Genomic DNA, 18222 nt, shown 5'->3' with positions numbered 1-18222 from the left:
CAAAGAAGCCCCACTAAGTATAACACATGTAAATAAATGCTACTTTTGATTTTTGCTCAGGTGACCAATTAATTACATTTGGTAGGCTAGCATAGAGATCTATTATAGGCCTAAGTCCTAACAGTGTAGATCTAAGTGCCATTTAGAAAACTGCAGCTCACAAGGCATGCTGAGAGCTACAATTTAGTAACTGCCAGAGAGCCACAGGTAGGTTGCTGTGTTAGTTACTATAATTGGTTTTTAACTGTGATCCTTGTTTCCAGCCCTCGTCCTGGAAGGGAGCCGTGTTGGTTCGCCACATGTGACCTGATCACACGTGCTCGTATCTGAATAAGTCACTGAATTCCAGCAAGAGCTCGAAACGAGTCAATGAGTATGCAGCTGGTAGATGTGTGCCGATATGAAAGCAGGGAGGGCATTGATTTTCCTTTCATCTCTCTATTACACAGTGTCACCGTTGGAAGTGAAACAAGCACATAATATTCCCTTCCTTGTCCCCAGGGACTATAATCTGTCAGATGTGGTTGTAATGGATGGTGACCTCTGTTCCCAACCCCAGACATGAGGTCAGAGCTGAGAGCAGGAAAATGCTTCCATTACATGGACTATATTCCCATGTCCTACACCCCGCCAACAGTAATAAAAGCAAATGTGATGGCTCAATACACAATGCAGTCATCAGGCAGAGACACGGGTCCCTGAAGTGTGGTACCATAATGGCTGGATGGACAATAATTCATGTAATTGTCTGTCATAATGAAAGGAAGCACTCCTCATCTCACAGCACTTATGGAATGATCGGCTCATACACAATGGTAGAAAAAAGCTGTTTCAACCAAAGAATAAAATCCAATACTTTTATTACTAACCACAAGATTAAATAAAACTGGATGGCAAACAGACCAAAGTCCAACAGTACTTTTCCTACGTGTTTCAAGCCCTATGATTTTAACTCATGGCAAGAGGCACATGGCTTGAAACAGGTAGAAAACGTACTGTTGGATTTGGGGTCTGTTTGCCATCCAGTTTTATTGTATCTTGAGGTTAGTCAAATCAATACTTGATTATCTTTTAGCTGGAACACCTTTTTTTTTCTACTGTTTGGGTCAAGCAATGACAGTGTTTCCCCAACGAGGATGATTTAACGAGGATGGACTACATATAAGGTGTTACAGATGGGAGGTTTACTTTTTAACACTAAGCTCAGACACAATGGTTGTATGAAGAAATGTATGGCAGATCAAGGTTTCATCTTTCGCATCCCATAAATTGCTCCCCCTTCTCAGTAGCGCCTTGGGTAGCTGCCTGCTTTGAATACCCCCTGTCCTAGCACTGACACAGGTTAATGTATATTATATTACAGGATGACACATATAGTATTCTACAGGATGAGATATATTATGACTTGGTTGGTTTACAGTCACCGACACTAGATGCACGTTCTTCTCTCTGCAGGTATCGGAGAGCCTGGTGAGGAGGGATGGAGACTTTCTCATCAGGGATTCCTTGTCCAGTCCTGGAAACTTTGTGCTCACCTGTCAGTGGAAGAACCTCTCGCAGCATTTCAAGATAAATAAAGTAATAATCCGGCTCAACGAAGCCTACAGTCGGATTCAGTACCAGTTCGAACACGAAAGCTTTGATAACATCCCTGCGTTGGTGAGATACTATGTGGGGAACCGCAAGCCAGTGTCACAGCAGAGCGGAGCCATCATTTTCCAGCCTATCAACAGGACAGTGCCGTTAAGGTGTATAGAGGAAAAGTACGGGGTCTCCCCGGTTAGACGTCTGGAAATGGGAGGACTGGAAGAAAAGTCAGAAACCCCTAAAAGACTTAGTCTTAATATAGGTCATGGGCATGGACTGACACCAGAGCAAAGCGTGGTCCGGGGAAATCTACTAAGGTTTGTGAGAAAACTTGTATTGAATGAATGAATGAATGAATGAATGAATGAATGAATGAATGAATGAATGAATGAATGAGCGAATGGTGAAAAGTAAAATTGGAACAATTTTTCCCATACGAGATGTAATTGAAAATTACTGTTGCATCAAAAAATGTGGTTTAGGCCGGCTTCACATCTGCGTTGGGATGTATGTAGCGCTTTTTCTTCTGACTACGAGCATCTGAGTGGAAAGCGAACGGACCCCATTATAGTCAATGGGGACCATTTGTTGCTGTTCAGTTATGTCCTAAGACTGAGCTGCTCGGCCAGGAGGTTCCCCTTTTCTGCTCCCCAGGATAGGAGAACCCCAGGCGCAGGTATAAAAACACCCTTAGAAGCTGTAAACCGATTGTACAGAATTAGAATTATTGGAGCCAAGCTGCAGTACCACAGACAATCTGTGGCCAGGTGTGGCGCTGTTTCTGAAAAAAAAAAAACCATGTTTTTCTAATCTTGGATAAGCCCTTTCAAGAAAAAGTTACTTAAAGAGCGATTACTGTTTTGTTAAATGTTTTTTCTTTGTGAAGCAGAAAGTTAGACAACTTTCTCATATACTTTCTGTATCAGCTTGCGGTTTCGAGATTTTTTAAAATTTTAAGGGGAGAAGATAAGTGTATGGAAAAGACATTACCTTCTGAATGTCCTGCGGCTCCAGCACTGCAGTTTTTCTCCTGGCTGCTCCAGTTTTGTGAAAGCTGCAGCATTGGTCACATGCTGTTGATCGTTCACATGACGCGGGCAGCCAATCTCTGGCCTCAGTTGTCACATACCATTTATGCACACATCCTGCTGAAGTCAGCGATTGGCTGCAGAGGTCATGTGAATGGAAGATGACTGTTTAAGGATCTTCTGGGAGTGAAGCAATGGGAACGTTCAAAAGGAAATTTTTGTTTTTCATACACTTTTCCTTTAAATTACTAAAAATCTTGGAGAACTCCTCTAAATAGGAAGCTTCCGTGTTTGCTTTTCATTGTACTTTTCATTGTACAAAGAATAGCGTTTATTTGCTGAAACCATAATACCCCTTTAATTAAACTCTCCATCTAGCATTTTACTTGCCGGTACTGTTTTGTTTTCTGTTACGAGAATACTGCCACCTAGTGGCCATGCTGCGTATAAATATGACGATATACCTTTAATTTTACAAGCACTGTGCATAAAGCTCAGGATGCCTACAAGTTGAAATATTGGGGTTTTATACAGTATTTAATAACCCTTGGTTTACCTTCCTCAAGAGCGACTGACTGTATATTACAGATTGGCATCAGTTAGAGTAGAATGAGAATTATTTACTATGGTATATGAAGCAGATACGATATGATGCAGCGGACCATTGCAACCATCAAGATTTGATATTTTATTTTTCCAGCTCAGGTTTGATGATTGTCAGATTCTGGTTGCTATAGACAACTCCTCCACTTTGTATCTGCATCAGTTTTCCTGCACAGTAATTATAATCTAGAAATGTATTCGACCCCATTTACACTGACAGATGATCGCTCAAAAATCGCTCAAATGACAGTTTGAGTGACAGTTTTGAGCGATCATCTTTGCATAGTCTATAGTAGCTACTAAAGAGCTATGCAGGCGGAGTGTGACACCGCCGCCATCACTTGGCGAACAATACAGCTGTTCTGCATAAGCAAACAGCTGTATTGTTCTCCACAATTACAGCTTACGTCCTGCTGTGAACTACTAGCAGGACACGGGCTGTAAGAATCTTATCACCGCTGCCGACAAGACACATTATGTATTTACTAAGGTATAATTTGTGAAATGTTACTTTTCTCTTTTTTATACAAGAGTATTTATTATAGAGGTGAAGCCTCTAGCGGCTAACCAAGCGCTCCATCAGGCCATAACAAATGAATAGTCCCCTGTGCCCAGAAGCTTGATGTGTCCGTGGGGAACCAGTTTTATGGACCAGATCACGGTTTAATGGATCTAAAAGTTTTAATAATCAAAAATCGCGGCGTGCCCTCTCTTTGGACGCTCCCTCGGAAACCATCGCATCGCCCATTGTTTTCAATGTGACTGGCAAAGCATCGTAAGGCATGTGAGGGGCACATCAGTGCGATGCAAGGCTGCCCGTTGGAAACAATTGGAAACACTCCCTGATCTTCCTCCGCAGCTAAAAGCCACAGCGGAGTACCGCTACTTCTCTGAAAAACGTTTGGTGCCGTGTTACCCTGAAGTGAGGCGAGGCGTGCTTAGAACGAAAACGCCTCACATGCACGGGGACATCGCATCTTGGCGAGCGTGATATTGGGCCGAGTCTCACGGCGTATCGCACTCGCCTGTGTAACATTAGCCTTGTAGTAAACCGGTAAGCAGATAGTTGATCGTAGATGAGTGACTGTTTACACAGGCCGCTCGTTAAATTTTCATGTCTATGTAAAACGAACAAAAAAAAAAGTGAATGAATTAGCGTTTCACATTCCGGCAGCGTTTACACTGAACAGTTAGCTTCAGATTTGCACGATCCATTGATAAACTGAACGATCATCATTCCACAGAAAATGGCCCTGAAGGTCCTTTTACACGGGATGAGCTGTTGGGCAAATGACGCCGGACATGGGCGTAACTATAGGGGATGCGGTTGCACCCGGGCCCAGGAGCCTTAGGGGGCCCATAAGGTCTCTCTTCTCCATATAGGGAAGCCCAGTAGTATGAATAAAGCATTATAGTTGGGGGCCCTGTTACAGGTTTTGCATTGGGGCCCAGAAGCCTCAAGTTACGCCTCTGAGGCCGGACACTATTCCCAGTGCTGCTCGCTCCTGGGCTGTCGCACCGGGGCGAGTATCATTGGCATCGCTCACAGCGCTGCCAGTAAGCAGACTGTGAACGGAGGCAGCGGAAGGTAAACGCTCACAGGTGAACAACTATTGTTTACACTGAGCAGCTCGTCGTACAGATATCTGCATGTAGAACCTGAAGGACTCAACAAGTCACTTTCGACCGCTGCAGGGGTTTACACGGGACGATGCCATTCAGATTCCCACAGAACCGCAGGAATCTGAATGATCGGCCCGTGTACAATGGCCCCAACACCGGGCTGTATGACTTATTATATGGATACGTCTCACCCACCAGCCCCATCTGTGATTGTATCGACTCTCTCCTTTCATCCTATACCCAGGCCTCAGTTCTTTGGCTCTGGTTAATCTTGATGTAACACCTGTCTGATGAAGAGGCGTCCGAGCTCTGAAATCTTACAAACAGGCACTTTTTTGGTTAGCCAATAAGGTATCGCCTATGGCGTATTTGGCATCAGGTAGCGGACGGGTTCTGCACTATTTTGTTACTATGTTACATCTGTAATGTGTTTTATATATTGGTCCTTCCAGAAATAAAGAGAAGAGCGGCAGCCATCCATCGTGTTTAGATAACATGCGGGAAAAGAGAAGGCCACTGAACTCTCACCAGTCAGAAAGCTACCTACAGCTAGGTAAGTACTCTGTTGTCCTATAATGTGTTCACACCAACCTAAGGCCTGATGTCCACAGAGGATCGGATTCCGCATGCAGGAGCCCGCAGTGGAATCTGACCCTGCCCGCGGCCGAGGACATTGCTTACCCGTCCGGGGCTTCTATTTTCTTCACTGCAGATGTGTGCTGAAGCGCCGACTGACGCGCCACCACACATGCGCAGCAGAGTCTTTTGGTTTTTTTCTTAACTCCTGCTTCTTGCGGAATCTGCGCCCCGTCTACAATACAATTGCGGTCGGGCCACGGATCAGAAGGATTCCATTGACTTCAATGGAAGCCATCTGTGCGGGAGCCACACTGAAATGGAGCGTGCTGCAATTTATTTTCCAGACCAAAAGGTCCGCAAAACAAATCTGCATGCTTTAATTCATGTGCAGACGCCCGGGCTTCCCTATGGGCAGCTTGATTTGCGGATCTTCCACGCGGGTGAGCAAGAAATCATTTACAAGAGCCAAACAAGGACTGAGTTCACGCAGTCAGACAGTTTATACAGGCAGATAAGTTGTGTAAATGTCATAATGGTGAATATGAAATGGTTAACTATTGCTGTTAAGACGTGACCAATGATTTTGATGCCCGTGTAAAGCCAGCTTCGTGCTGGCACATTTGCATGCCCAATACGCAATGAATAGAGCTCATTGATTTCAATGGGTTCATTCACATTTTGTAGTGCCAATAGCCCTCTTACAGAGTGTACCCCTGGGCAGGCCACCTAACCATCACCTGCTTTGTCTCTTGGCCCCACCATGGACCTCGGGGCCCTACACATGCATAAAATGATTAACGAACAAGTAGCAAACAAATTATCGTTCGTCAAATTCAAGAAGGGCCCCAAGCTGTACTCGCCCTTTAAATGGGTTCCTATTCCAGCGTCGCCAACTCTGCCCCCTCCAGTCTAGTTTCAGAAGCTCGTACAGCGGTCACATGCTATTCAACATTCACATGACTGCTGCAGCTAATCCCTGGCTCAGTGGTCACATGCTGTACGTACACACATGACCACTAACTCCAGAGATTGGCTGTAGCAGTCATATGAGTGATGAAGAATACTTGACCGGGGAGGCTGTGGTAGATCAGAGGGCCATTTAATGGGGAAATACTACTTAGTTTCTGCCCTTACCAACTTTTTAAAACTCCTGGGAAACCCTTTAATGAGTTGCAGCTGCTGTAGGATGCATTCAGAAGCACAAAGGTTGTAAAGTTGCTGCCATGCAATCTGACAATATAGTCTGTCTTGTGTCAGACGTCTGGAGTCCATAGATTCATACTAAAAACCTATTGTTGACAAATCACAGGTCAGCCACATGGGATCAGAATTTCACCACGACCTCGTAGGTCATGGGAATGTTCCAGAGGGTAAAGGGCATGTCATTAAACATTTACCATTTTGTACACATACACCATACTAACGTGTGTGCATATGTATATATGTTCTGTAGGCAGCAGACAGCCATACTTGTCACCGGGAATGGATGGGAGGTTAACGCCAAGACCACATGTCTTCAGGACTGGAAGTGAACCTACTTTAAGCCCGACGGAAATCCGGAGGTTCAGCTCCGAGACTCACTCTGCAGAGGCATTAAGAGGATCAGACAGTCAAATCTGCCCGAGACCCCCTCCAAAGCCAAGTAAGTCACTGCATGTAAAGCAGCCACAGTCTCCTACTCGATGGCAGAGCTCAGAAGCCAACTATTGTGAACTACACCCTACACCTCTCGAGGACTTTGGGTGGACAAAGACACATTCCTCACACAACAGTTTTACAGAAAGTCAGAAAACAGATGAAGAGGAGACCTTCTCTCTTAGCAACTCCGAACTGAGCTTCCCCACATTGGAGGACAGTATATCTCAATGCTCACAGACAGAAAACAATGATAAAGGTGACGAGGTGGAGTTCATTAGGCCGGTGTATGAGAATGTCTCCTCTTTTAAACCCAATGACTTTGAGTCCATTTTACTCCCACCGGAAAACAAACCCTTGGAAAACGTCTTGCTGAAACGGGCCAAGGAACTTTTTACAAACAATGACCCAAGGACCATTGCCAAGCACATCCTCAGAATGGACTGTAAGGTAAAACCTCTTTGTCAGAATGGATTATGGGAGGGATAAAAAAAACCATAGTGATGCTCTATGTAGAAGGGATGCAGCATTCACATGTGGGCATCACATGGTCAGTCTGACATACATTGGCTATACCAAAGAATGTATCAGCAGCCATTTCTGGCACCAGTGCCTCTGTCTTTCAGTGATCCAGTCCACTTTGTTGGATATGCCATAATGGTCCATCACTTAAAAACCTGTGTAAGCTGCTCCAAGAATCTCAACTCTGTATTAACTACTCGGTGCACTTCAGTGTCCACGAGAAACTCTGCTTAGGTAAAATACAGGGTGATTGAAAACAAATGGTGCAAAAGTAAGAGCTAATTTATTCATACATGAAGGGATATACAGCAGCCAGAATAACATGAAAAGATAGAAAAACTCTTCAAGTTTTTATTGCACCTTACAGATGTTCCATGTGGGCACCATTGGTAACACAACAGATATTAAGTCAGCAGTCCATTTCTGCCCCGACATGTCCCAGCATATCTGTTCTTAATTCCACTGCAGAGCAGATGTGATGGTTTAGGTTGTTTAGTATCCCCATCTGCGGCACCCACTTTGAACATCTGTAAGGTGCAATAAAAACTTGGAGAGTTGTTCTATCTTTTCATGTCATTCTGGCCATTATGTCAATTCATGTCTGAAGAAATCAGCTTTACTTTTGCACGATCCTTTTTTTAATCCCCCTGCATTCCTATCAGCACATCTACATGACATCATGACACTTCCTGAAATACACTTATGCACCTTTGCACCTCGCAGGTCGCTAGGATACTTAATGTCACGCCAGAGATGGAAAAGATGATGGGAGTGAACTGTGGACTGGAACTAATTACTCTGTCGCATGGACACCAACTGCGCTTAGACTTAATAGAAAGGTAAACATCCTCTTGTGGGTCTACATATTTACATAGTGATAGGAACAGGTGCTCATACCTATCAGGAAAAACGTGGCAATTACAAATATAGAAAGCGAGGCACAGTTAATGGCTTTTGGATTTCAGCTGTAAGGATCTAAATTGATCCGAAATTCGTAAACTTTGACTTGTTTTATGGATGTGCACCCAGTGTGGTGTTGGCCATGTTGTTCTTAAGGCCCATTTAGACACGGCGATTATCGCTCAAAAGCCATCTTTTGAGCGATAAATGCTGAGTATAAACATGTGCCCATCGCGCACTATTTGTTCATCGCTGACTTCAAGCCTGCTTAAAGTCAGCCATGTGTCCTATCAAGACCGCACACTGTTCTTAGTGGGATAGCGCTGATAGTATTCTTTCAGCTGCTATCCTGCTGGAGAACAAAGGAGCTGAATGCAGATAACAGACCTCCAGCTGTTATCTGCATTCAGCGAAAGGCTTCATTTGCACGCTAATAAACTCTTAAGTAGCTGAGCAGCTACTTAAGTGTTTGGAAAATGATCGCTCAAGACTGTCACTCAAACTGACGTTTGAGCGATCATCGTTGCATCTAAATGGGCCTTAATAATGATTGAATTTTTTAATCTACATGGCTGGAGATCATTTTTGGACACCTACATGTTGTTTCTAAGAAAACTGATGTGAAGAGTGTCTGTTTTTTACTGTCATGTGTAGCATAAGCTGCAGGACATGTTTAAGGGATTGTTCCACAATGGACTTTTATCACCTATTCATGGGATAGGTGATAAATGTCTGATTGCTACAACTCCACCAATCAATGCAATGGGAGTGGTGGTCGAGCATGTGCACTGCCACTCCCATTCAATATCTGTGGGGGCTGACCAAAAAGCCAAGCACTGTACTCGGCTGTCGCCATAAATCCCATAGACTAAATGAACATTAGCTCAGGAATATTGGTATTTCTGCAACATGACTGTGGTATCCCCATGTCCATCTCTAAAGTCAGCCTGGGCCTTAAAGGGGTTGTCTGAGAAATAGAAGAAAAAGAAATGGTTGAAAAACCCAATGTATACAGTAGTATAAATAGATGCCTAAATACCTTTTAGTTATTTCTGTCCTGTGTCAGAGGGGTTAATGGTGTAGGGAGTCATTACTGACAGGTAGAGGAGCAAGACTAGCTTAGATAGATGCTCAACTATCTGTCCTGATGCTACCCATCCTAGCAGGGCGGGTTCTAGGTTTAGCATCCATCATCATTCCAAGACAAAACGAGCAGTTAGTGAAAAAAAAAACTGAATACAGTGTTATAAGTAGAAATAACTAAAGGTATTCAGGTATCTATTTATTTTTTTCCATTTCTCAGACAACCCCTTTAAGAGTTGAGTCGTGATAAGGGACGAACGCTTTTTATTACATTAGTATTAGAGTTGAGCGAGCATACTCGGTAAGGCGATATACTCGAGAGAGCATCGCCTTTTTCCAGTATCTGCTGGCTCGTCCCTGAAGATTCGGGGAGGGGGGGGGGGGAGAGGGGAGGGGGGTTGCATAGATCGAGAGAGAGAGGGATCTCTCTCACTCTCCTCCCCGCTACCCCGCGCCGCCCCCGACCCCTGCGGGCCCCCCGAATCTTCAGGGACGAGCCAGCAAGTACTCGAAAAAGGCGATGCTCTCTCGAGTAAATCGCCTTACCGACTATGCTCGCTCAACTCTAATTAGTATAGTATGAAAAAACTATCCATTAAAAGATAGGACAAGTAAAATATATTGGAGATAGATGGTAAAAATTGACTCAAGGTTGTACAGTACCGAGAAAAGAGAGATGAGAAACCGCACTCAGAATCCCGTGTAATCAGTTTACTTTAAACATCTGCATTACCCAAAATGTGTTCTATTAATTAAAATAAAAACCATTAGAAAAATGGAAAATGTTTCACTATTTTGTTTTGAGTGTAGACTATTTTCTTTTTCAATTGTCTGTACATGACTACGGGGGCAGCCATCTGGCTTCACTTGCATTTAACAGTATGTAGAAGATATGCTTTACAGCAGCTTCATGGGCCATCACACAATGGACAAGAGGGGACCCAGTGACTTGTATTGAGACTGTTCTAGACCTGGTCTGTGCAAAAGGGATTTTGCAGGGAGGGGAGTAGATAATCTCACAGTTTATATCTCTTGCGAATGGTGGATCCTGTATGATCTATGCATGGATGTGTCACCTATCAGTGTAATCCTGCTGGTGGGGATAGTGAGACGACAGCTGCTGCGCTTCCTCTACAGATCAGGAAGTGACAGACTAGTATTAGGCTCTGCGGTCGGTCAGAAAAATGCAGGATTTTAGGATTAAAAAAAAAATAATAATACAGGCTCTGACCAAAATGTAAATAAAAGAAATCCTCAAATGATTAATATTTATGTTAAATACAAAATGTGATTTATAGAGTAGGTAGTTTATAGAGTAGGTAGTTTATAGAGTAGGTAGTTTTCTGATGACACCTTTAAGTTCTCTAGTGCTGACCTAATAAATACATTGTTATTGCAGGCACACCACTATGGCAATAGGGATCGCGGTGGATATTCTGGGATGTACGGGGAATTTAGAGGAAAGAGTTGCGACGCTGAACAAAATCATCCAACTGGCAGTAGAACTGAAGGATTTGGGAGACTTCTTTGCGTTTACGTCCATCATGAAAGCACTGGAGATGCCCCAGGTGATGTACAGTCCAAGACACCAAATAATGGATGTGTTGTAGAAACCTGAATGAAGTTTTACATTTTGCTGTCTCTTCTGCGAGTTGTGCTGCGTGGATATTTGTTCATTATTGTGTATTAGAACCAGACTGGGTAAATATAAATATCAGAAAGCGGAAGGTAAAGTAACTAGAAATTTGCTCAGTTTTTCATTTTTTGGGTTATTGAGGTCTATACAAAAATACTGTCTTCTGGAGTGTTCTTACCGGGGCTGCGGAGGCAGCATACATGTACCTGTAGGCAGCATCAGTAAGCCAAACGTCTCACTAGCTCCAATGATGTTAGTAAATATTTCACTCCATTGAAGCTCTTCTGCCGTCCACACCTCTTGTATGAAGGTAAATGCTTGAGGTACAAGAGATGCTCTATTGACGTTAAAGACCGACTGTCGGGTGCGTTAGTCGCTGGGGCGGCGGTCAGCCGTGATCACTACGTTGTCTTTACACAGAAGGGGTAGACTTCTTATGATGGAAAAGTAGAAAACCAAGGATTACCACCATGTATCAGCTTGGTTTTCTGGCAGTCCCTGGATAGTCAGACGTGAAGGGGACGTTGCGGTGTAGTTACAGCGCTGTGACTTCTAGGATATCACTGACATGGTTGTAACGGTATTTGGTTTCTTTTAATCAGATTACAAGGCTGGAAAATACCTGGACGATTTTGAGGCATCAGTATACACAGACGGCGATCACGTATGAGAAACAGCTGAAGCCTTTTAACAAAGCCTTGTATGAGGGAGCCGGTAAGTCACCAGTGCCATTCTGCCAGGCAGCTTTGCCTGCGGCGCAGGTTGTATGGCTCAAGATCGCCGTGTAGACTTGGCATTTCACACTTATACAACTCAACGTGGTTTCTTTGTGACTCGCATGTTGCCACGACTGCAACCCGAAGCGGCTTAACAGTTGCGCCGCTTCCACACGGGCTACAAAACTCCTGTATGAGAAGCTCCTGGTTTCCAATGGGCTCTTTCACACGAGCGAGGTTTTGTAGCCGGCGACATTACCAGAATACAAAATCGCAGCATGCTATATACAGCCATGATTTGTGATTTTTAGAAGCCCACGTGACCGGTTTATGGGACGTCTCCTGCCAGATGCCATGGGCCACCGAAATGGTAGTCCAGCGCCATGATTGCAGACATGAGGCAAAAAATACATTTACTCACCTGTCCGGACGCAGAGCGGGTCTCCTCTGTTGCAGCCGGATCTTCCTCCTTCTGCACTACGGATGAGCTCTGCATGTGCTGTGCCTTTTTTCTTTTTTTAAATCTCCTTTTCCGCAGACCCATGGCATGTTTGCAGCGTCAGCTGCAGGCGTGCCACAGATCCGACGGCTTCCGTTGAGTTCAATGGAAGCCGTTCCTGTGGGATCTGCAGAAAAATGGAGCATGCTGATCACACGCCGGAAAAACAATGACATCTGCATGTATTTAAATACCTGCAGATGCCTGTTGATAGTCTATTAGAGCCCCATGCGGATTCCACAATTCCATTATGCCCATGGACATGAGGCCTAATTGCTTGACACGTGGAGACAACCCATTGCTATGAAACCCGCCACTACAGTCCAATCAGCGCTGCAGCCTGACCCCTAAGATCCCAGCAAATGACTGATTTTACCAGAACTAGTTCTGGTCTGCTATTTATTTCCCTTACAGCGACCACTACAGAGGAAATGTAGTATTACATGTAGCTACTTAATGACCGACCATCCATAAAATACATGGACAGCCTGACAAAAAGGAGCTGCTTCTTGTTCGTAGCTCACTGTTCTGATTGATAGATGGGGTTTCCTTTGAGATCAATAAACCCTATTGTTCTTTGGACCCCCTTGTCATGCGCCGCCCACTTGGGCCCCGACCCAAAGGGTGCATTCACACGAACGTATATCGGCTCGGTTTTCACGCCGAGCCGATATACGTTGTCCTCGTGTGCAGGGGGGAGGATGGAAGAGCCAGGAGCAGGAACTGAGCTCCCGCCCCCTCTCCGCCCCTCTGCACTACTTGCAATGAGAGGAGGCGGGGCGGGGCTAAAGGCCGGTAATTAGCCCCGCCCCCGTCCCGCCTCTCCCCATTGCAAATAGTGCAGAGGGGCGGAGAGGAGGCAGAGAGGGGGCGGGAGCCTCAGTTCCTGGCCCTGGCTCTTCCATCCTATCCCCCCCCCCCCTTGCACACGAGGACAACGTATATCGGCTCGGCGTGAAACCCGAGCCGATATACGTTCGTGTGAATGCACCCAAAGACTTACATATTCTGCCCAGAATCTCTTGGCTCCAAACATGGACAACTTTGTAAATAACTTCCATCTGTTGTAGGCACAATGCTCGGCCCCCAGGACACACTAACAATCCCGCTTGTGATGCCTATACTACTGTTGCTGGAGCGTCAGTCCGTCATATTTGAGGGAATGGACTGGTGGGAAAACCACGACAGAGGATGTGAAATAATGTTCAGTCATCTGGAATCGGCACGATTTATTGCCCAGAATGCAGCTTTGTATCAAAGCAATGCAGAGCGGCTCTTGGAAGGTAAGTGTCCGCTCACCTCTACGGTGTCCACGTTATTAATGCAAGTTTATATATTTGTGCAAGATATTATGAAGCGCAAAACCTCCACTGCCGTGTATACAGGCCACAATACATCCGTAAGAACAGAGGAGGGGTGCCATATACCAGTCACCCCAAGAAACGCCAGTGTCCACGAGCGGAGAATCATAGCGATTCTCCGTTCATGGGATTTAAATCACGGCATGCTGCGATTCTCTGTGGTCAGCCTATTAGATAGAGACCTGTCAGCGCTCCCCCCTCCTCCCCCATGGCTGAATATCGCTAGCAATATTTCGCCTCGGCCTTGGACCGGGGCCTTAAGCTGCTTCTATGATACATTTCCTGTTGACCTATGGATCACCTAGATGCAGGCCATCTTTCCCCGCATAGTGCGCACCTTGTTGGAGACTTTATGAATTTAAGGAAGAAATGTATCCAACTTTGAAATGCATTGTCCTAACAAACTGTATCACTATGTTTTTGCACCCCCTCTCTGAGGGCAGCATAAGGTAATGAGTTACACGGATTACAGCGATATCTCTGCTGTGTATCTGTGCAGTAGTTTTGGAGAAACTTGCATTTCATTAGTAGCAGCCAGACACAGAACAAGTTCTGCATCTTCATGAGCTGCAGGCTGGCCACACCCACTCCACAATCTAGCCAATGATTGGCATCTCTCTCTATGCAAAATAAGAGTGGGTGTGGCCAGCCTGCAGCTCATGAATATGCAGAACTTGTTCTGTGTCTGGCTGCTACTAATGAAATGCAAGTTTCTCCAAAACTACTGCACAGATACACAGCAGAAATCTTGCTGCAGTCAGTATGACGGGCACTACCTGGTGGTGCCTTCAGAGAGGGCTGCAAAAAACATGGTGACAGAGTATCTTTAACCCCTTGAGTGGCGGGTTTCCTACCACCCTGTCGTGCCCACCAGGGCAGGTTTTTTAAAATGGTCTAATCATTGAATTTCAACTAATTTTGCAGTTGCGTCTCAAGAGCCATAACTTTTTCATTTTTCCATTGACATGGCCATGTGAGGGCTTGTTTTTTGCGGGACAAGTTGTGATTTTTTAAACAGGGGGGAGGAAAAAAAGAAATGGGGAAAAAAGAAAAAAAGGGGCCATGTCATTAAGGGGTTGAATAATGTATTAACTTCCTTCTCTGGGTCATTACGACGCATGGATACCACATGTGTGATTGTAGTTTTGATTTTTTACAAAGTAAAGGGAGACAAGTGTTTTTATAATTTTTTTTAAAATAATTTTTTAACTTTTTTTTTTTGTCCCTTTTAGGGGACTTCCACAGTGACCTATCAGGACCCCTGATCACATTCCGGGGGTCTGATGGTGACAGCCCTTTACATGCTGCAGTCACATAGACTGCAGCATGTAAAGGGTTAACACAGCAGAGATCGGAGGTTTTCTCTGATCTCTGCTTTAAGAGCTAGTACCTAGCTGTCCTCTGATAGCCAAGCACCAAGCTCTCCCTGTCACAGAGACCATCGGCTTGCTTCTGACAAGCCGATGGTCTCTATGGCAACCTGTAAACAAAGCAGGAGGTTGCCGATATGTCGGCAATATCTTCTGCTGGTTTTTCAAAGCCCTTGCACTGCTCTGTGTGGGTCTGTGCATGCAGAGCACACTGTCACAGCTTGTGGCATTGTGCTCTGCAGCTCCCATAGTGATACAGAGCCCGGAAATCTTCCGGGCTATGTCACTATGAGCAGTGGAGCTCGTCCCGGAAAATTTCCGGGCGTGCCACTCAAGGGGTTAAAGGGAGCCTGCCCATTCCCTACACCCCATAAACTAACAGAACACTTCACAGCCAGTAGACTGTGAGAAAACGGTCATCTAGAACAGTTCTCTGCAAAGCATTTATTATGTTTTTAGGCTGTTTTTCTCTTCTTATAAGGTCGTTACTGAGATTTGTTCTCCTCCATTGTAGGCTTTACGCCGGATGAAGAGATGAGTGAAATCTTTAAGACAGAATTCCAAATGCGGCTTCTATGGGGGAGCAAAGGAGCCCAAGTTAACCAGGCTGAAAGATATACAAAATTCAGCCAGATCTTAACAGCCTTGTCCCGAAAACTAGAACCTCCCTCTTCTTGAAGCAAGCCCGCCCCAAGCTCTGCTGTATAATAGAGACTGATTCCATATTTTAGAGTTTAAGCTGTTTGTGAACAGCCTGCTGTATATGTACAATGTATATTTTGTTTTTAAGGAAGCCTATAACAGCAAATTATTTATTTATTACTACTATCCATTTGCTCTCTGCTACTTGTTGTAGCATCACGGACAACGCCAGTAGTTGTAATACATAAGTTTTACTAAAAAAGTGTGTCTATGGAAACCAATCAGGAACCAGTCGATTGGAAGCTGTGATCTGATTGGAAGCTGTAGGTAACCCAACATTTTCTTAGATGCTTTTATGTATGAAGCCCAAAGGGTGCATGATCTTGTATAAAGCAGGCCTCTGACCGTTCTGCATCTGTAACCGGTCTCAACCAATGCATCACACAGACCCGCCCAAACGAGACGTCAGTGAATAAAAACCATTGTCAAAAGTTTCCATTTTCATTCCTTGAAAATATTCTCAACAGAGACTATTCATCACCAAGAAAAAACATTCTGTGCGCAGGAAACAAAACGGAGCTGCAAAAAATAAAACTAAGACGACCCACGTTGAACTTTTCCAGAAGAGTATTTCGAGCTATGTGCTTCATTAGACACTGCCCTCCAAGTACGTGGGACCCAAAGCACCATTATCTGGAATTAAAGGGATTTTCTGGAAGTTTTTCTATTGATGAGACAGATCATTAATAGATGATTGGCCAGGGACCCGCTACTCTGATACCCACCAATCAGCTGTTTCTGGGGTCCGCTATCACTGTGTTCAGTACAGCAGTCATGGAGATCAGCTGATCAGCAGGGATCCAAGGGGCGGTTTCCTGACAATCATCTATCTTTCATCAATAGAAAAAAATCCCGGAACACCCAGTTAATGTGCAGTAAGACTGAGGCCTATTTCATATGTCCATAAGATGAAGGCATAAATGTGCCTGTAATAGGTGCGTATGTCCAGGCGAGAAGATCATGGCCTAAAACAGTCTGATTTGGTTACTTTGGATTACAGCAAACTGTTGTTGAAAACAGAAGATTACTTTTACACTTAGGATCTAGATTGGTCAGTGGGACAGTGGGCCTTACTCCCTTAACTAGCTGCTGCAGCAGAGCAAGCTTCTAGGAAAACATTCAACATTTCAGGGGCCGGGTCTGGTAGAACTTCAGGATTAAGTGAACTTCCCCCTTCAACACCAGCTCTATTTTGCTAACACACTTCAGTTACATAATTTAAGGAACATAACTATTAAATAAAACCAGTCTTGTATTGAGTCGGTGTTCTTTGACTAGATGATAGTGTATGAATGGAGTGGTACAATAGCCAAATAGTGGGGGTACAGTTTGAGAAATGTACACATTTTCATAAATATGTCTCGGGTAGAAGATGTCACATTAACTCACATATAGCTGCTTGTTTAAAGGGGTTGGCCAGTTGTAAACTACTTCTGGCTTATTTTTAGGATAGGCCATCAATAATAGAGCAGCAGCGGGTCTGCCACCCAGGATCCCTCCCGCGCAGGTGTTTGCTTGTGTGCCAAGCAGATTTCTGCAGGAAGCATACTGGTCTAGCAGACAGCTCTGTTTGCACTGCAGTGGCTAGGTTGGGTATTATAGGTAAATAGTTCCTTTTGAAGTAAATAGGAACTTTGCTTGTAATACAAGGTCAGGCCACTGCAGCAGGAATGGAGCTGTCAGCACACTGGCTTCATGAATAGCTAAGCAGAGGAGGTCCAGGGTTGCAGACCCACCCCCCCCAAAACAAGTAAACTGATCATTTATGGGAATATTTTGCTATAAAGCACTGGGGAGAATGAACCGTTCCCCCTAGCGGTGTCAGATGTGCGCACGCTAATACTGTAGTGGTTACACTAAATATAGCATTTCACATATGGCCTTGTAATACAGCCGTCAACCATGGTCACTCCTGCCCGCTAGTTTGAACTACTTTTTGTGAAAATTGAAGGTGCTGCCCCTAGTGGCCGGTCCAGGTTCAGGTAATGTAGTGTTTGCACATGTAAATGATGAAAGCAAAGCTGTAATCTGGTTGCTATCGGTTACATCACACTTTGCATGTTTCATAGGTAAATATGCAGATGTATTGGAAGAAATGATATTTAGTTATTGCCTATAAGACTCTAGTGGTCGTTTGAAAGAAAAGGGTAAAATTGTAGTAGAAGGGAAGCTCAATTTCTTGTTTAGGCTAAGGACACCTTTCACATGAAACATTTCTACATATATGACCAGGAATTAAAATGTGCACCTTTGAGGTAGCAATCTTTATTTTCTGGCCCTCTGCTACAGTGTTTCCCCAAAAATAAGAGTGTCATATTTTTGTTCAAAAAGGTTTAACTTTTTTACATGTATAGCTGCCTGGACACTATTTAAATTGA

At 44.4% G+C, this 18222-nt stretch overlaps 1 protein-coding gene across 2 annotated transcripts in view; it reads left to right on the top strand.

The window, feature by feature from the left end:
• BCAR3 (BCAR3 adaptor protein, NSP family member) overlaps positions 1-16278 on the top strand; it is a 107750-nt gene extending 91472 nt beyond the window's left edge. For both annotated transcript variants that reach the window (XM_066597364.1, XM_066597365.1), the window contains 8 exons: positions 1456-1904; positions 5294-5394; positions 6874-7505; positions 8301-8416; positions 10960-11128; positions 11799-11910; positions 13482-13694; positions 15657-16278. In XM_066597364.1, coding sequence (XP_066453461.1) covers positions 1456-1904; positions 5294-5394; positions 6874-7505; positions 8301-8416; positions 10960-11128; positions 11799-11910; positions 13482-13694; positions 15657-15820 — 1956 coding nt within the window. In that variant the 3' untranslated portion in view covers positions 15821-16278. The remainder of the gene's footprint in view (positions 1-1455; positions 1905-5293; positions 5395-6873; positions 7506-8300; positions 8417-10959; positions 11129-11798; positions 11911-13481; positions 13695-15656) is intronic.
• The last annotated feature ends 1944 nt before the right edge of the window (positions 16279-18222 follow it).

Source organism: Eleutherodactylus coqui, chromosome 3 (assembly GCF_035609145.1).
Source record: "Eleutherodactylus coqui strain aEleCoq1 chromosome 3, aEleCoq1.hap1, whole genome shotgun sequence".
Classification (NCBI taxonomy): Eukaryota; Metazoa; Chordata; class Amphibia; order Anura; family Eleutherodactylidae; genus Eleutherodactylus; species Eleutherodactylus coqui.
This window is presented reverse-complemented; position numbering and strand designations above follow the sequence as displayed.